This window comes from Bubalus kerabau, chromosome 3 (genome assembly GCF_029407905.1).
Source record: "Bubalus kerabau isolate K-KA32 ecotype Philippines breed swamp buffalo chromosome 3, PCC_UOA_SB_1v2, whole genome shotgun sequence".
NCBI lineage: Eukaryota > Metazoa > Chordata > Mammalia > Artiodactyla > Bovidae > Bubalus > Bubalus kerabau.
Window position 1 is genome coordinate 59393830 of NC_073626.1, and position 26486 is coordinate 59420315.

The 26486-nt window shown below is 41.6% G+C and overlaps 1 protein-coding gene across 6 annotated transcripts in view; it reads right to left on the reverse strand.

Moving 5' to 3' along the window:
* Positions 1-3539: 3539 nt before the first annotated feature.
* Positions 3540-26486, reverse strand: part of MFSD6 (major facilitator superfamily domain containing 6) — an 89789-nt gene continuing 66842 nt past the window's right edge. For all 6 annotated transcript variants that reach the window (XM_055571926.1, XM_055571925.1, XM_055571927.1 and 3 more), the window contains 4 exons: positions 10128-10289; positions 9198-9296; positions 7554-7834; positions 3540-5649 (listed from right to left, as the gene is read on the reverse strand). In XM_055571926.1, the coding sequence (XP_055427901.1) occupies positions 5446-5649; positions 7554-7834; positions 9198-9296; positions 10128-10289 (746 nt within the window). In that variant the 3' untranslated portion in view covers positions 3540-5445. The remainder of the gene's footprint in view (positions 5650-7553; positions 7835-9197; positions 9297-10127; positions 10290-26486) is intronic.

Here is a 26486-nt window from a genome sequence, read left to right on the forward strand (position 1 = left end):
GCAAGTGATTTCTGTGTATTGATTTTGTATGCTGCAACTTTGCTAAATTCACTGATTAACTCTAGTAATTTTCTGATACTATTTTTAGGGTTTTCTATGTGCAGTATTGTGTCATCTGCAAACAGTGAGAGCTTTACTTCTTTTCTGATCTGGATTCCTTTTATTTCTATTTCTTCTCTGATTGCTGTAGGCAGGACTTCCAGAAGTATGTTGAATAATAGTGGTGAAAGTGGACACTCCTGATCTTAGGGGGAATGCTTTCAGTTTTTCACCATTGAGACTCATGTTTGCTGTAGGCTTATATATGGCCTTTACTCTGTTGAGGTAGGTTCCTTCTGTGCCCATTTTTTGAAGAGTTTTAATCATAAATGGGTACTGAATTTTGTCCAAGGTTTTTCCTGCATCTATTGAGGTTATCATATGGTTTTAATCTTTCAGTTTGTTAATATGGTGTATCACATTGATTGATTTGTGTATATTGAAGAATCCTTGCATCGCTGGAATAATCCCAACTTGATCATGGTGTATTAGCTTTTTGATGTGTTGCTGAATTCTGTTTGCTAAAATTTTGTTGAGGATTTTTGCATCTATGTTCATCAGTGATATTGGCCTGTAGTTTTCTTTTTTGTGTTGTCTTTGTCTGGTTTTGGTATCAGGGTAATGGTGGCCTTACAGAATGAATTTGAGAGTGTTCCTTTGTCTTTGTTTTTTTTGAATTCTTTTTTGAGAAGGATAGGTATAAATTCCTCTTTATATGTTTGGTAGAATTCCCCAATGAAGCCATCTGGTCCTGGAGTTTGGTTTGCAGGGACTTTTATTACTTCAGATTCTATCTTTTCTAGTGATCGATCTGTTCAAATTGCTTGTTTTTTCTTGATTCAGTCTTGGCAGGCTGTATGTTTCTAGAAATTTGTTTCTTCTAGGTTGCCCAGTTTGTTGGCATATAACATTACTTGTCATTTATCCCCCCATCCTCTTCAACTTATGTTTTGATTGATTTTATCCTTTAACTAATATCTCTGATCGCTTAATGTTTACAGTTCGTGTTGGAACTTATTAGAATAAGTTCCAATGGAACTGATAATGGAATAAGTTCCAATGGAACTAATAATGGAATGCCTTATTAGACAGCTTACTGGGTATAGGTAAGCATGTAACATAGTACTATAGTACTATATCTATAGTACTATAGATAGATAGTACTAATCTATAGTACTATAGATTATGCATGCATAATCCAGCATGCAGTGGATTTAAATGTCACAAAATACTCAGAGAGCTGGACCTTGACTGGAGAAATGAGACAGCACTTGTGTCTGTCTGCCACACAAGAATGCTGGCAGCATTTATGGAGTGCGTACTGTGTGTGAGGTATGTCATTTAGACCTCAGAAGTAAGGCCGATGCTAGATGACCTTAACGCTACAGAGGAGGTCCCTGATGCCACATAGGTCGCTTCCAGGTGTAAGTTCCCCTGGCAGCAGTGAGGCGCACAGCCGCACGCTGGGGCTCCGTGGCCAGCACTCTAGAGGTCCTTGGGTTGCCGTCAGAAAGTGGGGACGTCCTGGAGCCACAGTGGGGTAAGTGGTCCTGCATTCACACCTGAAGGAGATGGGAGCTGAGTGAGAGTAAGGTACTCACCTGGACTGGCTCATATCTTCCCCCTCTGGACATCACCAAGTTTCTGGCTGCTGTCTTATTTTAAACCACAGTTTGTCCTTGCGTAAGGTAAGTCGCTTTGTGATTTGAGAGCCCAGTTCCCCTTCCCCCTTTATTTTCTGTCTGTCCAGACACCAGCCTCTCTCCCGTCTGCCTGGTGATTTGGGATTCTTGAGCCAGGGGTTCACAGGACTGCTCTGGGGCTTCAGAAGTAGCTTTCTCCATTTCTCGCATCCAGGAACAGGAATTTCTGAAGAGAAAACCATCTTTTGCTTCCCTACATTCAGCTCTGTCACAACCTAAGAGTCAGTGTAGAGTTAGGCAGTGATTCTAGGTTAGTCACTCACAGGAAGCCACACCCATTGTTACGGGGCGCTTGTTGTGTGCTGATAACCTTGTCATTTTGTCCTTAAAACCACATGAGGTGGTGTAACGTAATGCCTCTTCACAAAATAATGTTAATTTTAGGGTCCAGCCTTTCACAGTGAAGATGAGAAAACTAAGACCCAGAGAGCTCCCAAGGTGGTTTCTTCCTCTGTTTCTGCATGTCCAGCATAATAGCCAGGAGCCACATGTGGCTGTTTAAACAGCACGAGAAATTGAACTCCTCGGATGTACTAGCCACATGGCAACCACTTAAGAACTTGCCTGTGGCTTATGGCTGCCACACTAGAGGGCGTCTTCTACAAGGCTGTCACCTCAGGACATCGAGCCGTGGCTGTGTCAGCTGGCCCTTCCGGACTCCATGGCATTGGTCTTCAGAATCCCCGCTGACCTCCAAGTTTTCTCTGCAGGTTGCCAAACCTTCCAAGTTACCCCCAGGGTGGCACACACGACTAAAAGCCGGAGTTTGAAGGTGCTGGACTTCCGCGTATCTGGAATATCTAGGGATCCTAAATGGAGCTACAACCGTGCCCTGTGAGTACCAGACACATGAGGGGGGATTCAGAATGACCAGGGCTTTCCTTCAGGCTCGTTTTACCACAACGGAAGCAAGGAAGGCCTCCCTGCCTCCTGGGGTCAGGGAAAGTCCTGGGTGGACATTAGGTGGGTTTGAGTTCTGAATCCTGGCTTTGTGACCTGGGCCCCATAACATAAGCTGAGTTAGCTGCAGAATCCTCATACTTAACATGGGGACAGTGATACGTATCACAGCGGGTGGTTGTAAGGCAGAAGAACAAGGCCATCAGCACACAACAAGCACCCGGTAACGATGGGTGTGGCTTCCTGTGAGTGAGTAACCTCCCAGAATCACTGCCTAGCTCCAGATCCACTGCAAGGAATGCTGCTTAAATGATGGGCCCGGCGCCACTGGCAGCCCCCACCCTGGCAGTTTCGGAGGACCTGCCATCAGAGGGACGCGCTCACCAGCATTCTGCTTCCTGTGGCCCATGACAAGGTGAATAAGCCAGTAAGGCTGTGATGTTCTTCCTGTGAATTTCTTACACTTTTCATGAGGTTTTTTTGGTAGGTGGAGGTATGTGTGTTAGGGTCATCTGTTATTCTACTGAAGGCTCTGAGCAATAGAATACTAATTTGTAACTAACCTCTTCCGATACCACATGAGCTCAGCACTTTGCCTAATTTACTTTTTCTACAATTAAGGGAAAAATATGAAACAGGTCATTAAAGCACTGATTGCCAGCCTGGGCTTTGTGACTTCCCTAGGTATTTCCAGGGGTTCTCAAAAGGCATTATAAAATTATCAAATCAAAATTTAATTTGCACTCTATTTTTTAATGGCACTTTAAGGACGGAAGTCACAAAGTCTACAAACCCATGAAGGTCTCTGTTCTGAAAGGTTGGAAATTACTGCATTGTTGAATCAGCTCTCACAGTAAATGTCTCATAATAAAGGCCTGTAGAATTTGATCTCATTCATTACAGAGCAAGGGACTTTTATTTGTTTGGTCACATCGTTATCATTTAGGAAATATTTAAAAATGGTATTTTTATTTGAACATGTCAAGTGTGCATTTCCAAAACAGCAGGCTTTTCGGAGGAATAAATCAGAACTGTAAACACAAGACACAGTAGAAGTTCTTTGACTTCCTACAGTCAGTTTCACAAATCCACATACTGTATATTCATAGGTGAGGGTCAGCCTGTCACCCGTCTCTCTATTTCTATAATTACATAAGCATAATAAATACATCTGATTTTAAAGGTCACTTAAAATGAGTTATGATAATTTACAGTACAGTACATTTCAGTCAAGTGCAAAAATAACTATTTGCTTAATTCTGTTCCTTCCCATTATTTTATTTTTAGGCTGTGTGATGTGGTGAAGCTAGATATCCGAGTGTAGAGTGCCTTCTCCCAGATACTGTTATGGGCAGAAGTGCGGTGTCGTGGGGAAGCCCTTATTTACAGTTGGTCCTGCCTAGTCGGGGTCAGAGAGGAAGGTGGGTTTTTCATTTTTAAGTCTGTTCTTTTCTTTGCTCTCCTCTGTGCTCACCCACAGTATCGTAGACACTGTGTAACTGACCTTCCTTCAGCTGCAGCCATGTTGCCTTGCCCACGCGCTGCCCCAAGGCCTCCCGTACCCTCAGCGTTCATTTTCAGCAGCGAGCTCTGCGCAGGAGCCCCCGGCGCTGTCCTGACTGTAGGCGCAGCGTTCACAGCAGCGTGCTCACACCCGAGCTGTCCAGTGTCTGACTGTGTCTTCATGGGAAAGCATATACGGATACTTGTGTCTTAGGTCATTGGAAAGTGTACTTAACTTCTTATTTCTGTCTTTCCCGTTCCTGGCTTCCTGTCACCACCTTTTCCCCTCACCAAAAACAAAACAAAAACTGAGCCATTATGTAATTTTAAAAAATTGTATCCCTCCCCCAGGCACTTAAATCTTATACTGTTATTTGTAAGTAGTACTGCTTAATTAAAAGAAACCCTTAGGAATTCATTGATTTTGTGTTTGTTTTATTCCATCAGCTAATTAGAGCCCAAATCACTAGAAAGCTGTAAATAGTGATCGAGGCTATTTACAGTATCAATATATTTAGTAAACCTTTGTCTATCAAGCCACAGCATACTGAGTTGGTTGGTTTATTTCAAATATTCCTTCCTCTGGTCTTAAAGCCCATTTAAAACAGAAGGCATTTTAAAGCTCAGCTTAGCTTGCAGTGGTCAGTAACAGCTTTTGCTGCTCCAAGAATTGACTATTGTATACCATACACATATAAAAATATATTTCCTAGAGATATCCCGAGTTTCTGACGAAACTTTTTCCTCTTTTTTTTTCTTTCTTATTAAACAAAAACATAGATGCTACCAACTTTTATCTGGTTACTTTTAAAATAAGTCTTATAATTTTTAAATGGTTCTTTTTAAAAGAAACAAAATTATAGATGTATTCTGTTTCTTCCCCGTTTGCATTAAGAACCAAATAATTAGAATAAATAATCAGAAGAGGGAACTTATATCAGCATTCACCTTGAAACACTTTCTTCCCCTCCACCCATTCAGTGTAACTGCTGGTTCCAACTCTTACTGCCCTGGCAGAGAAGTCCTGTGGTCCTTAACCTACAAACCCAAGAACCGAAAGCCCTCACTGACTCCGTTTTCCTCCTGTGACTCCGGTGGGGCTGTGGGAGGTGGCCTGTTTCTGCCAATATGTACTGTAGCTCTTATGTGTGTGAGTGTCTCCATGGTGATGAGTTCCGGTGTTTAGAAGCGTATGTGGTGCTATGCTCCTCAAGAGAGGCGTGTCCTGGGTTCAGGCGCCTCTCCCTCCGTCCTGGCAGAGGAGCCCAGCTCCATGCAGGGTGTGAGGTGAACAGACGCCTCAGTGTCCCCCAGTGGCAGGCGGAGCCTGGTGGTCCTCACGGTCCTCTGTGCGCGGGTCCACACTGGGGTGAGCAGGGCTGCTCTGCGTCTGAGATGCGGCTGCTGGAGGGGATGGCTGGCTTCTAGGTGGGTCAGGGGGAGCCTCACATGGTCCAGGCTGGGCTCCACTCGCTGCAGAATTTTTCTGATTCTCACTGGTCCCCTGGAAGGTAAAAATAGGATATGCCCCATGGTCAGCGCTAGCAAACTTTTTATATGCTTTCAAGTAAGATAGAGGCAGCATGGGGAGAGCATCCTGAAGCAACCACTTCAGGAAACAAGTAATAGAGGAATAAGGGTGGAACGGCTTACCTTTCATCTCCTTTCCTACGTGCAACTGCCAAAGCCGCATGAAAAACATAAACACTGTAAGCAGATGTACCTTGTGGATAAAGGATACATTACTACCAAAATGCCTGTTACTCCTAGGAAAACAGTCTACATCAGCAGATGCTTCCTGGGCCCCCACTGGCCATTGTGGCAAGTCGCTGGGTGAGCAGCATGGAATGGAAACTCATGCCGTTTGCTGAGGCCAGAGCATTCAAGGCTGGAAGGCACCTTGTCTAACAGGGAGTAAGGAAGGCATTCTTGGCCTTGGAGATGGGACCAGGAGAAGAAAGGTCCTGAAATGAAGAATCCTGATGTGTATTTAACTAAACAAATAAGGCGGAACATCCATGTCAAAAAAAAAAAGTAAACGAGCCCCTATGTGACCAGCTGGTTTGAGGGAGTACCTATCACTCCAGAACATCACCTACACCATGTCTGTAAAATACCACATTCCTGGTTTCTGAAAATCAGAAAATATGTTTTTGTTTTTCTTTAATGGATTGCCCTCCGAACTAATACCCATCACTTCAAATAGCTGAGCACCAAAAAAAAAAGTTTTATTTCTGTAATTGATTCTAAAATGTGAAAGAAAAAATTGTATGATGACTTCTTTATAAGAATAAGTTATACCAGCTAGGTTTAATTAATCTTAACATACCAGAAAAAAATGTTTAATGATGCTTAAGCCTCATAGGCTTCTGTGAAAATGAGGATAAGTGTCCGAAGTATGAAAACACTGCCATTTGGGCAGAAGACCTCATTTTTCCTCCTGCTTCACCTCCTTCATACGCTCTTCCCACCCTCCTATCATCCTTCTTGACTTGTGAGCAGAGGATTTGCATGAGTTTATCTTGATAGACCAATAAGATCATACATGCACTAGACGTTACTAGCAAAGAATCAGATTTGGTTTAAGCTATAGAAATACTATGTTAGTTTACAAAATTGTGATAAATTAATTAATGTATTTCAAATTAAAGAAATTATCAAACTACTCTTTAAGTCTTTCTCCTTTATTTTTTTTCCTCCTATGTCCTCTGAAACTGCTCTAGATATAAAACTGACGATTCATCCCATGAAAGAGAATGATTTGATTAAAAGAACACAGGGACGTCCAAACTCGTTACTTTGGCTAAACGAAGTCACACTTAATCATTTTCCAAAAGTATTAATATAGCTTCAGTGACAATTGCCTACAATGTTTTATCCATGCGATTCAACTCTACTCAGGAGATACCCTAAGGATAAGAAAAACCACACTTTTTATCTGTCAGGTGAGCCCACCAGCAAATCCACACTCCACTCAGCTGGGTATCCTATAAGACGCCTACAGTGGCTCAGAGTACTAACTAATTCATCAGATATTTACTGACATACTACGATATAGAAAGTCCCCACTAGAATTTTTAAATTAGAGATTAATTAATCCACCAAGGCAAGAACCATATATCCACACGGTAACTAGTGTCCATCAACACAGACATTTTAAAGAAATATAGAAAGTCAGAATGAATTTCTTTCAAGAAGTACTGTCTTCTCTGTGAGGCCTTTCTGAACTGTGTAAGGCAGAGTCTTCCCTCTGAGACCTTGTATACACCTCTGTAACACACTTGTCACAAAAGTACTGAAATTACCTGTCTGCATGTTTATTTCCCCCGTCAGACCTCCCAGAAGTTTCGCTGAATGAACATCTGGAACAACCAGGCCCGCGTAAGGTGGGCAGCAGAGGACCTTTACCTGCAGAGGCTGTATCTCAGAAGCACGGCTGTCCCTCGTGAGCTGCATCATCTCTTTGATCTGGTAGAGTGCGTAGGCAAAGGTCACCCAGGGAGAGGAACTGACCCCCCAGGCTGGCTTGTTCACATCCTCCTGTTCTTCCTGGTGCTTGGTTTTCTTGGGGGGAAGTCTGGGCTCAGTGCGTGGCATAACATCTTCTGTCTGTTGTTGGACCAAGTCGATGGTTGCTATGGGAACAGGGCTAGAGGGAACAGGGATCCTTTCTGCCAACATCGTCTTGTCTGGAGAGAGAATCGTGTTTAAATCATTTGTCAGTTTTCTACATATTTAAGCAGATGCATGTAAGTATATATAAATAGTAAAAAATAAACAGACAACCTTGATAAGCCCATTCTAGTGTGCTTGGGAATGTCAGCAAGTTGCAGTGTAGCAAGGGTGGTTTCTCTGCCTGGTGGAGATTACTGAGCAAATGAATGTGATGTCTGCCTTCCAGAGCCTAACAGACATGAACATATTTATGAAATGTATTGTTAATGTATCAGTATATCATATTTGTGGGGCATAGGTTATAGCTTCAGCCCACTTACAGTACTGAAATTGTAAAGATAAGCATCAAAACAGGAAAATTACATGACAGATGCTTTTATTAGACTTTTACTGAAGGCATGGACCAAGCTATGTAAGAGATATGATCTGGTTAGGATTATGGAAGAACAAGAGTGAGAAAAGTCAGTATTGGTCTTTCTGACTGAGTAACTTGTTGGCATTAAAATTTGTCTATGGGATTTCTGTAACAAGTTAGTTTTTCTCTTAATAGAAGCACTTTGAGTACTTGAGGCAAATGCTCCTCAAAGGAAAAGACACCATAGAAGATGAGCCTGTTTCAGGACTCAGGAGCTGAGAAAGAATATTTGTTTTAATGGTTGGCCTTCTTCATTCAAAAAAAAAAGTTGACTGCCCAAATAAGTTGAAAACTTGTTTTCATCCACACATTATATTGGATATAACCTTGGTGTATAATAATTTTAATGAAGTCCATACCTAATCTGCCTGCAATGCAGGAGACCTTGGTTCAGTCCCCAGGTTGGGAAGATCCCCTGGAGAAGGGAATGGCAACCCACTCCAGTACTCTTGCCTGGAGAATCCCATGGACCGAGGAGCCTGGTGGGCCACAGTCCATGGGGTCGCAAAGAGTCGGACACGACTAAGCAGCTACCACTTTCACTCTCATGCCTAATTAAGGGAAGACTTCAAATTAACGTTTAGGCTTTTTTTTTTTTTCCAGATGAAGGTAAGGCGCAGAGATGAATACCACTTCCTGTCCCTAATAGTAGAATGACTGTATAGTCCTTTCTGTATTTAAAATTTAAATCTCTTTAGAATACCTGAGAAATTTAAAACCAATACTTTCCCCAGTACCTTGTACTGTAAGACAAAACAAAAGGAAGGAAACCCCAAGCTATTTAAACAACCAGTATTCTTTTCAGCACAGCGAGTGGCATCTCTCCAGCCGCGGTGCACACGAGCTTGGAGCCATGCAGGTCTGTGACACACTCTTGCCACCTCTGGGTTTCTCAGGGGTATGTGCAGAACTCCCCTTGGCTTCAGCCTTTAGAACCATTAAGGGTCAATGAACATGTCTACCTTCTTCCTCATCGGGTACTGCCAGCCACTGGATCAGGGCAAAGAGCAGGAGGATCACCAGGCAGGCCATGCCAATTCCTCGGAAGGTTGCAGCAGCCCCTGTGAAAACAAGTGACGCTCTAGAGAGTAGTTCCTGGCAAGGCGGGTAGCCCTCACCCAGGCCTGTCGATGTTCTAAAGCTGACAAAGCCAGCAGAGCATGGCAAGTGGCCATTAGCTTCATACCGAAGGAAAATCAAGTCTGGGTAGTTGTCAAGTGACCCACGAGCTGGTATTGCATATCTGTCATTGATCAGACTGCATTTATAAAATAAAGGGACTGTCTCTGAGTGCCTTTTTAAAATGCAGTGGGCTCTCTTCTTCATAAAGGCCATCTACCTGTTATAAACAGTCCTATTAATCTGTAGTTAAAACAGCCAAGCTCAATAGGTGCTATAAATTCAGACATCTCTGAGCCCACCTTCTGTAGATGACTGAGTAGTCAAGATCCTGGAGCAGAATCATCCCACCTCCACCTCGGCCCCTGTATTTCCGGTAAGGGGGAGCTGATGGAGCAGACAGACTGTTCTCACAGACGCAGGGAGGCCACCAAAGCCAGATGGAAACCAGTGATGAGTTATCTTTTCTCCAGCGTTTTCACCAACAGGTTTAGGGCACTTCAACCAAAAGCACGTGGGCTTCTTCCTTGGTTTGGCTCCTCTGAGGTATCTGTGTTGCACTGCGGTTAACTGTCTGTCTGCTCTAATCCTCTTAACTACTGAAGCACACTGCACTGCAATTCTGACTACTGTGAAAGCTAGAAAAAGAATATGAGAACGAGAGTCTAGCTTCTGGCGATATTCAGTAATAATCTAGGTGTTTATGGAGGTGTTGCTGAAAAATTGTAAGGTTTCATCAAAGAAGAAAGGGAAAGAAAGCAAGCCGTTCTTACCAAAAAAGTTGACTAACACGCCTCCAATCATGGCACCACAGCCTCTCCCCAAACCCAGATGCAGGCCTTGCAGGATGCCCTGGGCAGACGTCCTCAGCTCAGGGGGAACCGCGGCACTGAGATAAGAGATGCAGGCCGCCCAGATGGCCGCGTGTGTCACTCCTGGGGAGAGAGGGGAGCAGGCGGGATGGCTGATCAGCACTTCTCAGGCTACTCTTTGGAATGTGAGTTACTAACAAGGTATATACATGTGTACACATATATACATATATACACATCTAACAAAGATGTATACTTTTTTTGTGGTAAAATACACATAACAAAATTCGTCATTTAACCATTTGTAAGTGTGTGGTTCGGCAGCTTTAAGCACAATTCCAGTTTTGTGCACCCATCACTGCCATCCATCTCCAGAATTTATTTTCAGCACAAACTGAAATTCTGCACCCGTTAAACAGCACCATCTCCAGGCCTTGAGAACCACCATTTACTCTCTATCTCTGTGAGTATGACTGCTTGGGTACCTCATACAAGTGGGCTCATACAGGCTTGGTTCTTTGGTGTCTAGCTTCTTTCACTTAGCATAAAGCCTTCAGAGTTCGTCCATGTTACATGTGCCAGAATTTCCTCCCTTTTTATGGCTTATGGATATGTAGCCTTGCAACACTGTTTATCCATTGATCTCTTGATGGATATTTGGGTTGTTTCCACCTTTTGGCTGTTGCGAATGCTGCTGCTGTGAACACTGAAGTGCAAGTGTCTGAGTCCCCGTGTCAGTTCTCTGGGGTATATACCTTAAAGTGGAATTACTAGGTTACATGGTAATATATTTAGCACTTTGAGGGTCTGTTTTCCACAGTAGCTGCAGCCTTTTACATTCCCACTAGAAATTCCCACTCAAGAATTCCAGTTTTTCCATATCTTACCAGATGTTATTTTCTGTGTCTTTATAATAACAATACCAATGGGTATTAGGGCTTCCCAGGTGGCACTAGTGGTAAAGAAGCCGCCTGCCAATGCCGGAGACATGAAGAGATGCGGGTTCGATCCCTGGGTCGGGAAGAGCCCCTGGAGGCGGGCACGGCAACCCACTCCAGTATTCTTGCCCGGGGAATCCCCATGACAGAGAAGCCTAGCAAGCTACAGTCCACATGGTTGCGTACTGTCAGACATAACTGAAGCGACTTAGCACAATGGGTATGAAGTGGTTATCACACTGGTTTTGATTTGCATCCCCTAATAGCTACTGATACTGAATGTTTTTCATTTATTAGCCATCTATAAATCTTCTTGGAGAAAATCTATGTAAGTCTTTGCTCATTTTCAAATTGGGCTGTTTGGGTTTCTTTGCTGTTGTAGTTGTTTTTAAATATATTTTGGATATTAAAACCTTTTCGTGGGTACCTATTTTGACACTGAGAACAGATACATAGATCAATGGAACAGAATAGACCCCAGAAATAAACCCATGCACATGTAGTCGATTAGTCGACAACAAAGGAGGTAAGAATATACACTGGGGAAAAGGCAGTGTCTTTAACGTGTGGTGTTGGAAAACATGGACAGCTACATGTAAATCGATGAAATTAGGACACTCCCACATACCATATACAAAATAAACTCAAAATGGTTTGAAGACTTAAATGTAAGACATGGCACCTTAAAATTCCTAGAGGAAAACATAGGCAAAACATTCTCTGACATAAATTGTAGAAATATTTTCTTAGATCAGTCTCCCAAAGAAATAAAGAAATAAAAGCAATAATAAACAAATGGGACTTGATCAAACTTAAAAAGATTTTGCAAAGAAATCATCAACAAAATAAAAAGACAACCTAAGGAATGGAAGAAAATACTTGCAAGTGATGCGGGCAACAAGGAGTTACTATCCAAAATCTCCAAACAGCTCATAAAACTCAATATTGTAAAAAACAATCAAAGAATGGGCAGAAGTCCTAAACAGACATTTTTCCAAAGAAGACATACAGATGGCCAACATACACATGAAAAGATGCTCATCATTGCTCATCATTAGAGAAATGCAAGTCAAAACCACAGTAAGGTATCACCTCACACTATTCAAAATGATCATCATTTAAAAAGTCTGAAAATGCTGGAGAGGGTGTGGAGAAGAGAGCTCTCCTACTGTTTGGGGGGAATGTAAACTTGTGCAGCCACTATGGTAAAAGAGGTTTGGAGGTTCCTTAAAATACTAAAATAGAGCTAGCATGTGATCCAATAATCCAACTCCTGGATAATTATCTGGAGAAGACAAAAATTCTAATTTGAAAAGATATGTGTACCCTAATGTTCGCAGCAGCGCCATTTACAATAGCAAGACAGCGCAGCAACCAAATGCCCGTCAGTGCATGACTGGCTCAAAAGATGTGGCGCGCAGACACACAGTGGAATATAACTCAGCCAAAACAGTGAAACATTCCCATTGACAGCAGCAGGCATGGGCCTGGAAGTATAACGAAGTCAGGCAGGTAAAGAGTTACTATATGATGTCACATGTGTGGGATGTAAAAAATAATACAAATGAATCCATATACAAACCAGAAACAGGCTCACAGCCATAGAAAACAAACATACAGTTATCAAAGGGGAGAGGGAGGGAAGGGGGGTACAAATTAGGAATATGGAATTAACAGATAAAACTACTATACAAAAAGCAGATAAGCAATAAGGATTTACGGTATAACAGGAAATTCAGTATCTTGTAATAACTTGTAATGAAATATCCAAAAAAATCACTTTGCTGTACATCTGAAAATAATGCAGTATTGTAAATCAAGTACAATTTTTTTAAAGATTTCCAATTTTTCCATTATATTAGCACTATGATTAACATTTTCAGAGAGATAGCTTTTATGTATCTTATTTACATTGGCTATAACTCTATAAGTGGGGTTAATGACTCGAAGGATATCATCATTTTTTTCTTTTTTGCCTTTTAATATATAGTTGCAGTTTGTTTTCCAAAAGACTGCAGGGACTATTTACAATGCCTCATCACCAGTTTCATTATATCTTCACCATTGGTTGGCAGGGAGAGGAGGATACAGATAACAGGTTGGAAAAAATTTGATCATTAATGTACAGCAACTACACACTGTATGAATTTAAATCTTTATTAGAACACAGCTTTACATGGAACAGGAAGATACCATCACAACAGGTTTTATAAATAGCTGCAAAGGATTAAGAAATCATCTGGTACTGCCTACATTAAGATATGGGCTTGCTCCTGAAAAATAATCTCACTTAGAGATAATATCATCAGAAAGTTTTAATCCATGTTTTGGAAAATTAAACTGAAAAAGTAATATTCATTTAAGATTTAATCTGACAATCTGCTTCTGGCCAAACTGGAATAACAGGTACTGGATTTACTTCCTTCTTGAAACAACCAAAAACTGGACAAAATATATGAAACAATAGTTCCCAAGACACTGGACGTCAGCAATAAGGGCAGTGATCTCTGAGAGACGGGAAACAGTGAGGGGCCCAGCCCACTGGGCCCGAGTCCGACAGCCGCAAGGCACAGAGGGGACCAGCAAACCGAGGAGACGGGCAGACAGCCTGGGGAGACGGGGCAGCCGGGACTCCCGGTCAGGGAGCGCCACAGGCACTCCAGAGGCCCGCAGGTGGCGTCCCTCACGTGTGCAGCAGAGTGCTGACTAACAGGTGCATGTGTTAGAAACCATCCAAAGCCAAGTAAAGAACTGCCCAAGACAATACAAAAAACACTCCTTGGAACCCATCCAGGGCTGGGAATAGTACCTGTTTCTACCAGCCAAACTGGAAAAACTCGTGATTCCCGGGATTGCTAGATTCAGAAGGGTCTTGTTTTAGGACAGCCAACAGGGACCTTCTGTACAGCACAGGGAGCTCTGCTTACTGTTACATGGCAGCGAGGATGGGAGGGGAGTTCGGGGAGAACGGGTACATGTATGTATGTGGCTGAATACCTTTGCTGTCCACCTGAAACTCTCACAATGTTGTTAATCAGCTACACTCTAATACAAAATGTTTTTAAAAAGACACTGAGGGTAAAAACAAACAAAAGGTCGTGTGTTAGTATTATGAAAGAGCCCTAGTTTAAACAACGTTCTGGTCCCATCTAAGTAATGTTTAGAAGCAAGACTCAAGAGGGTCACACTATTTCTAAGTTTAGTTATGTTCCAGAACAAAGCTCAAGAATATTTGTAGGAAAGCAAAAATATCCAGCACCTAAGGTAAAATTCACAGTGTTGAGCATGTAATCAAATACATTGCTATTCAGTTGCTAAGTTGTGTAGGCCTCTGTGACACCCCATGGACTGCAGCACACCAAGCTCCTCTGTCCTCCACTATCTCCCAGAGTTTGCTCAAATTCACGTCCATTGAGTTGATAATGCTGTCTAACCATTTCATCCTTTGCTGCCCCCTTCTCCTTTTGCCTTCAATCCTTCACAGCATCAGGGTATTTTCCAATGAGTCAGCTCTTTGCATCAAGTGGCCAAAGTATTGCAGCTTCTGTTTCAGCATCAGTCCTTCCAATGAATATTCAGGGTTGATTTTCTTTAGGATTGACTGGTTGTATCTCCTTGCTGTCCGAGGGACTCTCAAGAGTCTTCTCCAACACCACAGTTCAAAAGCAACAATTCTTCGGTGCTCAGCTTTCTTCACAGTCCAACTCTCACATCCATACACGACCACTGGAGAAACCATAGCTTTGACAAGACTCTCAGAGTCTTCTCCAGCAAAATTTGAAAGGATCAATTCTTTGGTGCTTAGCCTTCTTTATGGTCCAACTCGCATCTGTACATGATTACTGGAAAAACCAAAGCTGTGACTATATGGACCTTTGTCAGCAAAGTGATGTCTCTGCTTTTTAATACACTGTCTAGGTTTGTCATAGCTTTCCTTCCAAGGAGCAACGTCTTTTAATTTCATGGCTGCAGTCACCATCTGCAGTGATTTTGGAGCCCCAAAAAATAAAGTCTGTTACTGCATTCACTTTTTCCCCTTCTATTTGCCATGAAGTGATGGGACCAGATACCATGATCTTAGTTTTTGAATATTCAATTATAGGCTAGCTTTTTCACTCTCCTCTTTGACCTTCATTAAGAAGCTCTTTAGTTTCTCTTCACTTTCTGCCATTATAGTGATATCATCTGCATATCTGAGGTTTTTGATATTTCTCCCAGCAATCGATTCCAGCTTGTGATTCATCCAGCCCAGAATTTCACATGTTGTACAATTCATATAAGTTAAATTAGCAGGGTGACAATAGATAGCCTTGTCATACTGCTTTCACAGTTTTGAACCAGTGAGTTGTTCCATGTCTGGTTCTGTTAGGTTGGTGCACAAGTAACTGAAGTTCTGCACTGTAGAACTTTACCATTTGATATTAGAATACATTCTTCAATATATGTGGTTATGTTATACATCATTTTAATGGGTGTTTCTCGCTTCATTTTTTTGCTAATGACATTATTTGCTGTTTATACTTAGGGAAATGATGTTAGACAAAAAGCAAATTTTATCAGTTTCTTATTCAAGTTCAAAATGAGTCATAAAATAGCAGAGACACTCACATCACCAATGCATTTGGCTCAGAAACTTAACGAATATACAGTGCCGTGGCGGTTCAAGTTTTACAAAGGAGACAAAAGCCTCGAAGATGAGGAGTGCAATGGCCCGCCATGGGCAGCTGACAACAACCAAGAACCATCATCGAAGTTGTGAAAGAACACAACGTTGACCATTCTATGGTCATTTAGTATTGAAGCAAATTGGAAAGGTGAAAAAGCTCCATAAGTGATTGCCTCATGAGCTGATCAAAAATTTTAAAAAATCGTTCTGAAGTTTCTTCTCATATTCTACAAAATAGCAAACCGTTTCTCCATCAGATTGGGACAAAAAGTGGATTTTATATGACAGCTGGTGATGGCCATCTCAAGGGTTGACCGAGAAGCTCCAAAGCACTTCCCAAAGCCCCAAACTTGCACAAAAAAGATCATGGTCACTGTTTGGTGGTCTGCTGCCAGTCTGATCCACTACAGCTTTCTGAACCCTGGTGAAACCATTACCTCTGAGAAGTATGCTCAGCAAATTGATGAGATGCAGTAAAAACGGCAATGGCTGCAGTTGGCATTGGTCAACAGAAGGGGCCCAGTTCTTCCCCTTGACAATGCCCGACAGCATGTCACGTAATCAACGGTTCAAAAGTTGAACAAATCGGCCTCTGAAGTTTTGCCTCAGTAGCCAGGTTCACCTGACCTTGCATCAACCGACTACCCTTTCTTCAAGCATCTCGACAACTTTTTGCAGGTAAAGCCTTCCACAACCAGCAGGAAGCAGAAAATGCTTTCCAAGAGTTAACTGAATCCTGAAGAGAGGGTTTTCATGCTACAGGAATAAACACATTTATTTCTCATTGGCAAAAATGTGTTGACTGTAATCATTATTATTTTGATTAATAAAGATGTTTTAAGCCTAGTTAAAATGATTTCAAGTTCACGGTCCGAAACTGCAATTACATCGCACCAATGTAATAAATATTACTTCTTGACCCACATACAGGTTTCTCAGGAGACATGTAAGGTGGTCTGGTATTCCCATCTCTTTAAGAATTTTCCACCATTTGTTGTAATCCACACAGTCAAAAGCTTTAGCGTAGTCAATGAAGCAGATTTTTTTCTGGAATTCACTTGCTTTTTTTATTATCCAATGGACATTGGCAATTTGATCTCTGGTTCCTCTGCCTTTTCTAAACCCAGCTTGTACATCTGAAAGTTCTTGGCTCATATACTGCTGAGAAAGATTTTGAGCCTAACCTTGCTAGCAGGTGAAATGAGAGCAACTGGATGGTAGTTGAAACATTCTTTGGCATTGCCCTTCTTGGGGATTGGAATGAAAACTGACCATTTCCAGTCCTATGGCCACTACTGAGTTTTCCATATTTACTGGCATATTGAGTGTAGCACTTTAATGGCATCATCTTTTTAGGATTTTAAATAGCTCAGCTGGAATTCTGTTACCTCCACTAGCATTGTTCATAGTAATACTTCTTAAGGCCCACTTGACTTCACACTCCAGGATGTCTGGCTCTAGGTGAGTGACCTCATCATCATGGTTATCCGGGTCATTAAGACCTTTTCTATATAGTTATGTGTATCTTGTCACCTCTTCTTTATCTCTTATGCTTCTATTAGGTCCTTACCATTTCTGTCCTTTATCATGCCCATTCTTGCATGAAATGTTCCCTTGGTATTTCCTGAAGAGATCGCTAGTCTTTCACATTCTACTGTTTTCCTCAATTTCTTTGCATTGTTTATTTAAGAAGGCCTTCTTATCTCTCCTTGCTATTCTCTGGAACTCTGTATTCAGTTGGATATACTACTCTTTCTCCTTTGCCTTTGACTTCTCTTCTTTCATCGGCTTTTTTTAAAGCCTCCTCAGATAACCACTTTGCTTTTTTACATTTCTTTTTCTTTGGGATGGTTTTGGTCACTGCTTCCTGTACAATGCTATGAACCTCCATCCATAGTTCTTCAGGCACTCTGAATATAAGATCTAATCCCTTGAATCTACTTGCACTTCCACTGTATAATCATAAGGGATTTTATTTTGGTCATACCTGAATGGCCTAGTGGTTTTCCATACTTTCCTCAATTTAAGTCTGAAGTCTGCAATAAGGTGCTCATGATCTGAGCCAGTCAGGTTCTTCAGGTTTTGTTTTTGCTGACTACAGTATAGAGGCTCTCCATCTTCAGCTGCAGAGAGTAGAATCCATCTGATTTTGGTACTGACCATCTGGTGATGTCCATGTACAGAGGCATCTCTTGGGTTGTTGGGAAAGGGTGTTTGCTAAGACCACCATGTTCTTTTGACAAAACTCTGTTAGCCTTTGCCCTGATTCATTTCGTACTCCAACACCAAACCTGCTTGTTATTCCGGGTAACTCGTGACTTTCTACTTTTGCACTCCAGTCCCCTGTGATGAAAATGACATCTTTTTTGGGTGTCAGTTCTAGAAGGTGTTGTAGGTCTTCATCAGTTCTGTAGCTCAGTCATGTCCAACTCTGAGACCCCATGGACTACAGCACGCCAGGCTTCCCTGTCTATCACCAACTCCTGGAGGTTGCTCAAACTTATGTCCATCAAGTTGGTGATGCAATCCAACCATCTCATCTTCTGTTGTCCCCTTCTCCTCCTGCCTTCAATCTTTCCCACCATCAGGATCTTTTGCAATGAATCAGTTCTTCACATCAGGTGGCCAAAGTATTGGAGTGTCAGCTTCAACATCAATCCTTCCAGTGAATATTCAGGACCGATTTCCTTTAGGATGGACTGGTTGGATCTCCTTGCAGTCCAAGAGACTCTCAGGAGTCTTCTCCAAACCACAGTTCAAGTATCATTTCTTTAGTGCCCAGCATTCTTTATAGTCCAACTCTCACATCCATACATAACTACTGGAAAAAACATAGGTTTGACTAGATGGACCTTTGTTGGCAAAGTAATGTCTCTGCTTTTTAATTATGGTCACAGCTTTTCTTCCAAGTAGCAAGCATCTTTTAATTTCATGGCTGCAGTCACCATCTGCAGTGATTTTGGAGCCCAGAAAAATAAAGTCTGACACTGTTTCCATTGTTTCCCCATCTGTTTGCCATGTAGTGATGGGACCAGATGCCATGATCAGTTCAGTTGCTCAGTCATGTCTGATTCTGTGCGACCCCATGGATGGACTGCAGCACTCCAGGCTGTTCTTCACCATTTCCCATAGTTTGCTCAAACTCATGTCCATCTAATCACTGATGCCATCCAACCATCTCATCCTCTGTCATCCTCTTCTTCTTTGAATGTTGAGTTTTAAGCCAACTTTTTCATTTTCCTCTTTCACTTGCATCAAGAGGTTCTTTAGTTCTTCTTCACTTTCTGCCATAAGGGTGGTGTTATCTGCATATCTGAGGTTATTGATATTTCTCCCAGCAATCTTGATTCCAGCTTGTGCTTCATCCAACTCGACATTTTGCATGATGTACTCTGCATATAAACTAAATAAACAGGATGATAATATACAACCTTGATGTACTCCTTTCCCAATTTGGAACCAGTTCCATGTCCAGTTCTGTTGTTCCACGTCCAGTTTTAACTATTGCTTCTTGACCTGCATACAAGTTTCTCAGGAGGCAGGTAAGGTAGTCTGGTATTCCCATCTCTTGAAGAATTTTCCACATTATGTTGTGATCCACACAGTCAAAGGCTTTGGTGTAGTCAATAAAGCAGAAATAGATGTTTTTATGGAACTCTCTTGCTTTTTTGATGATCCATTTTCAATATTGGCTATTTGATCTCTAGTTCCTCTGTCTTTTCTAAATCCAGCTTGAACATCTGAAAGTTCACAGTTCATGTACTGTTGAAGCCTGGCTTGGAGAATTTTGAGCATTACTTTGCTAGCGTGTGAGATGAGTGCAGTTGTATGGTAGTTTGAATGTTCTTTGGCATTGTCTTTCTTTGAGATTGGAATGAAAACTGACCTTTTTCAGTCCTGTGGCCACTGCAGAGTTTTCCAAATTTGCTGGCATGTTGAGTGCAGCACTTTCACAGCATCATCTTTAAGGATTTGAAATAGCTCAACTGGAATTCCATCACCTCCACTAGCTTTGTTCATAGTGATGCTTTCTAAGGCCCACTTGACTTCACATTCCAGGATGTCTGGCTCTAGGTGAGTGATCACACCATCGTGGTTATCTGGGTCATGAAGATCTTTTTTGTACAGTTCTTCTGTGTATTCTTGCCACCTCTTCTTAATATCTTCTGCTTCTGTTAGGTCCATACATTTCTGTCCTTTACTCTGCCTATCTTTGCATGAAATGTTCCCTTGGTATCTCTAATTTTCTTGAAGAGATCTCAGGTCTTTCCCATTCTACTGTTTTCCTCTATTTCTTTGCATTGATCATGGAGGAAGGCTTTCTTATCTCTCCTTGCTATTCTTTGGAACTCTGCATTCAGATGGGTTTATCTTTCCTTTTCTTCTTTGCCTTTAGCTTCTCTTCTTTTCTCAGCTATTTGTAAGGCCTCCTCAACCATTTTGCCTTTCTGAATTTCTTTTTCTTGGGGATGGTCTTGATCACTGCCTCCTGTACAATGTCATGAACCTCTATCCATAGTTCTTCAGGCACTCTATCAGATTTAATCCCTTGAATCTATTTGTCACTTCTACTTTAAAATCGTAAGCTCTAGACAGTCAGCAAAAACAAGGCCTGGAGCTGACTGTGCCTCAGATCATGAACTCCTTATTGCAAAATTAAGAGTTAAATTGAAGAAAGTAGGGAAAACCTCTAGACCATTTAGGTATGACCTAAATGAAATCCCTTATGATTATATAGTAGGTCTCTATAGAACTGGTCAACTTCAGCATCAGCGGTTGACCATAATAGAATAAACATTATTTTCACTGGGTACATTAGATTATATGCCTTGAGAAATACCACAATAATTTTTCGTATGTATGTTTCAGTAATCATTTAAAGTAGGTTGTTTTTTAACTAGAAAGATGAACTAGATGATTAGAGGCAGTATGCATACTTAATTAATTTCAACAGAATTCAAATGAAATATTTGCTTTATCGGGCTTAACAACTACAGTACCTTAGATAATGCCAGCCTTCTCCAAATTGAACAATGCCTGGATAGAATCTTGATTATAAATGTTGACAGTAGTATATAATTTAAATATTTTTATATATGTCTATTTAAACAATAATTTTTAAAGATGCTGCTAACTTTTCAGATATGACTATTTTTTCATTAGCACTTAGGGAAAAACCTCAAAACTATTCCAATAAATAAAATGAAATTCATTCAAAATCAATTCTAATTAATAACCAGCATAGGTTTTGGAAGTCATTTCTTAAAGATGAATCATCAAAGACCTGAAACCACATGAGATGGTTTTAAATTAATTTTAATGGTGATGCCAACTCGATTGTTATGTCTATGTTTCAGCAATCAATTACAGGATTTACAAGGAGACATAGATGGGTCTACGTATTTATATGATGCTCAGTGTGTCTGACTCTTTGCAACCTCATAGACTGTAGCCCGCCAAGCTCCTCTGTCCATGGGGATTCTCCTGGCAAAAACAGTGGAGTGGGGGCCATGCTCTCCTCCAGGGGATCTTCCCAACCCAGGGATCAAACCCAGGTCTCCCACATTGCAGGCGGATTCTTTACCAGCTGAGCCATCAGGGAAGCCCTTTATGTTACCAAATGGTAACAAATGTATTTTTGCTATAATTCTATATCAAATATAATTCTAGCAGTTATTCTCTTAAATGTGAAGGCTTGGACACATACAAAATCTTTCAATAATAAAGAGTTTGTTTTCTTTCTTTTTTTTTTTCCAGTCCTAAGGCAATGGCACCCCACTCCAGTACTCTTGCCCGGAAAATCCCATGGGCGGAGGAGCCTGGTAGGCTGCAGTCCATGGGGTCACGAAGAGTCAGACACGACTGAGCAACTTCACTTTCACTTTTCACTTTCCTGCATTGGAGAAGGAAATGGCAACCCATTCCGGTGTTCTTGCCTGGAGAATCCCAGGGACGGGGGAGCCTGGTGGGCTGCCGTCTATGGGGTCGCAGAGAGTCGGACACGACTGAGGCGACTTAGCAGCAGCACTAGCAAGGGCTTTCTAAAACTTCGAGTCTTTTAGGATAATTCAAGCATTTTCCAGCAGGATGGCTGAAAATTAGGATACTTTTAAACTAAATTTGTTGGCTGGTATTAAGTGGCAGTTATAAAAAATTCTCTATAGTTAGAATTCTAGAGTTTCCTTATTGCTTTTGGGGACTGATTAGATAATTGGAAACTACATTCTTTAAAGCAACTCAGGGCTTTAACTGAAGGGAAAAATAGTAAAGCATTTAGAGAAAAAATTTTCTCTGGTACTAAAAGCAGAAGAATGAAAGCAATTCTGTCTATATGCTCCAACATTTTCCAAGGTAGATGTAGAATTAAAATTGGTTCATCTGAAATACCTTATTTCAAAATATCATGTAAATGGAAGAATCCATATTACTTCCAAGAACTAGCAAATCTAAATCCACAAGAGAGCATTCGGTTGATAACAACACCTTGTATACAAAAGACTATTGTGGAGTTGTGGTTCTTGTTCTTAAACTAATGTAAACTTCTAGTAATTCTATTAATAATCTGAAACGCTTGCCAATATTTTTACTACACTTGTGTTCTAGTCCTCTAACTTTGAATCATAAAACAATCTAGAAATCTAAAAAAAAAAATCCCACCATTTTCCATATTTGTAAAATTGTATTTTATGTATAAAAAACTTTCCTTTAAAATTTAAAGGGAAAAAAATAAATAAAATTTAAAGGGTAAGAGATATCATAAGCAGGAAAAAGAAAAGGTTTCTTATGTGCTTGCCTTTTTATTAGATAACTATGAAAAGGAATAGATGATGATTCTCTATATAATGAAATAAGCTAATGTATTCAGTGGCATGGGTAAATATGTTTATACTAGAGTTACCCATTTTTAAACCTTGTAGTATGAGATAACTAAGTTGGTGGATCAAACAGCACAAATTAAAAGATGTTACCTCCCTGACTGATAATAGTAACAAAGGCATGTGAACTGATTCTCTTTGCAATATGTATTACTCTTCCTTGACTACTTGTCATCAAACCACTGGTAATTTTGAGTGGTAATTCAACACCAACTCACATAACAGGTGCTTAATAAATGTGTTTGGCTAGTCAACACCATAGGTTAACTGACAACTAGTGATTCTCCAAGATCACACAGGTCATGGAAACTTAGCTTCTCAGCCTTTTTTACCTTCACTGGGGTCCCTCAGGATCACCTTCAAGGCTAACAGAAATTTAGAGATACTTTCACACCACCTACTGCCAGGACCTTAGCTGTTTGTGAATACACTACATTTCAATAATCTTGAACCACTGGAAAGAATTAAGATTAATGTTTAACTTTTCCCATTAATAATGATAATTTTTAAGTCTGTGGTGGCTTAGTGGTGAAGAACCTGCCTGCCAATGCAAGAGATGTGGGTTCTATCCCTGGGTCGGGAAGACCCCCTGGAGAAGGAAATGGCAACCCACTCCAGTATTCTTGCCTGGGAAGTCCCACGGACAGAGGAGCCTGGCGGGCTACATCCATGGGATCACAAAAAGAGTTGGACATGACTTAGTGACTAAAAAACAACAACAATAATTTCCATTAATAATGTTATTACAGCAGCTTACTCTACCAGGAACTGTGCTAAGTATTTTATATAGCATTATCTCATCTGTTGTTCTTAGTAATAGGTACCATTTTTTTCTTCATTTTTCAAAAGGGAAACCAAGGGACAGAGATTAAAGTGCCTTCTCCAAAGTGATACAGACATCAGGGTAGTGGGACAGAATTTGAAGCACTTCAGTGCTTAAGAAATAAACTGTACCTTCTCATAACTATTGAAAGTATTCCATAATAGTGTGTGTTAGCCGCTCAGTCATGTCCAACTCTCTGTGACCCTAGGGACTGGACCCCGCCAGACTCCTCTGTCCATGGGGTTTTCCAGGCAAGAATATTGGAGTGGGTTGCCATTTCCTTCTCTTTACTATTCTGTAATAAAGGTAATCATCTAATTTGAGAGGTTTTATTGATAATATCAAACATGCCCAACAACCTATTAATTTTTTTAAAGTATATTCTTACTACCTTCCTCTCTTCCCTTCTAAAAGTGCTCAGAGCACACATAATATCAAGTTTTTTATCTGCCCCAGAGAGCTCTATACCTTATAATACTCAACATTCCCACCTGATTCTGCCACATGAAGTTCAAGATTGTTCAGTCTTGGCTCACAAACATGCTCTATTACAATACATGGCAGGTATGAACAAGAAAAAAATCCTTTCTTCCCAAGTAGACAGCTGCTCTTTGTACAGTGCTGCTTGGCTTGGGGAAATCACATCATAATGGCAGGGAGGGGTGAGAACTGACAAAGCACTGGGGAACTAGGGTGGTTTTGTTTTTCTTGCTCTGTCACTGACATGCACTTACTCAACAAAATAGACACATCCCTTCAGTGCTGGCACGCTAGATCACCTGTGACAAACCTTTCCCATGCATGGACCAAAGCAGACATTTCAATTAGTTCACTGGACCATTCAAACGTTGAGATTAAAAGAAGTTTCTGAGAGATCAACATGGTAAAAATCAGAAAGAGACTCTTCTTCAAAAAACAAGAAAAAGAGAAAAAACAAACAGAACCTCCGTTGGGCAGGCAATAAAAAAAGGAGTCAGTACTGGTTACGGTTGTGCTGCTGTGGTGAGAGACAGGCCTCGGAGCCTTAGTGGTCTCACCCACTGCGCGGTTTCTTGCCTTGCTCACGTCAAGTCCGGTGGGCAAGGAGCCCCTCAGGGCCCGAGGCAGGCTCACTGCTGCGCTCCACACACGGGCACCTGGGCAGCGGTGCCCGGTGGAGAGGGAGGAGAAGATGACATGGGGAAGCCTTTACGAGGGGGGTTTACAAGTGACACGTCATTCCTGCTTACTACCAGACAGAGTCAGTCATCTGCTCATACCTAACTGCCATGGAGACAGGCAAGTGGAATCCGGCATGTGTCTATGAAGAAAGGGACACAGCAGGTAAACAGCAAGCCAGTCTCTCTGCCAAAGTCAGGGCCACCAATAGCAAGGGACCTTCCAAAAAGAGCAGAGGACCCCACCAAGAACACTGGTCCTAGAAGAAGCTTCAAGAACCTTCTGCGTCTCACATGAAGGTAACTTTATGAATGGCAGGTGACAATCAATGCTCCCAAGCCCACCAACATACTTAAGAAACCGCTGCAAGAATCTGCTTCATTTATTCCTTCATGAGCACTTACCGAGCAGCCAGACTAGGTGCCGGAGGCCCTGCTCTGCACTGAGACTGTGGCGATACACAGAACACATCTCTAAGCACTACAGAGCTTATAGTCTCGCGGATGGAAGGGGATAGGATGCACTTGAAGGAGGAGCTGACCAAGCTCCCTGAGGAGAATGAACAGGCTAGGGCCTGGCTCAGGGCTTGACACATATTGGCAACTGAGCAAAAGAGCTGGAATGAAACTCAGCAGGCAGTGGCCTGCGGGCTGGGATGTGAGGAAAAAGCATTTGTGGAGAAAAGGTACCCTGGGTAAGGATGGAGAAAACTAACTCCCATGTGTGAGTGAAAGTGGAAAGAAGAAATGAAGCTTCTATAAACTTCACTTTGCAAAAAAAAAAGACTTATAAGTTGCTTTTTCTTTTTTTTTTAAAAAAAAAGGTCTGTAGTTAATACACCAATGTTTTGGGGGCCTTTGTGAATTTTACATGCTGGCATAATAACCCTGCGTGTGTGCTAAGTTGCTTCAGTCATGTCCGATTCTTGGTGACCCCACGCACTATAGCCCACCAGGCTCCTCTGTCCATCGGATTCTCCGGGCAAGAGTACTGGAGTGGGATAGCATGCCCTTCTCCAGGGGATCTTCATGACCCAGGAATCAAACTCGAGTCTCTTACATTTCCTGCATTGGCAAGCGGGTTCTAAATCACTAGCGCCACCTGGGAAGTTATTATACCCTTCAGCTCAGATCAGTTCAGTCGCTCAGTCATGTCCGACTCTTTGCGACCCCATGAACCGCAGCACGCCAGGCCTCCTTGTCCATCACCAACTGCCAGAGTTTACCCAAACTCATGTCCATTGAGTCCGTGATGCCATCCTATCATCTCATCCTCTGTCATCCCCTTCTCCTCTTGCTCTCAATCCCTGCCAGCATCAGGGTTGTTTCAAATGAGTCAGCTCTTTGCATCAGGTGGCCAAAGTATTGCAGTTTCAGCTCAGCATCAGTCCTTCCAATGAATACCCAGGACCGATCTCCTTTAGGATGGACTGGTTGGATCTCCTTGCAGTCCAAGGGACTCTCAAGACTCTTCTCCAACATCACAGTTCAAAAGCATCAATTCTTTGGTGCTCAGCTTTCTTTACAGTCCAACTGTCACATCCATAAATGACGACTGGAAAAACCATAGCCTTGACTAGACGGACCTCTGTCGGCAAAGTAATGTCTCTGTTTTTTAATATGCTGTCTAGGTTGGTCATAACTTTTCTTACAAGGAATAAGCGTCTTTTAATTTCATGGCTGCAGTCACCATCTGCAGTGATTTTGGAGCCCCAAAAAATAAAGTCAGCCACTGTTTCCACTGTTTCTCCACCTATTTGCCATGAAGTGATGGGACTGGATGCCATGATCTTAGTTTTCTGAATGCTGAGCTTTAAGCCAACATTTTACTCTCCTCTTTCACTCAAGAGGCTCTTTAGTT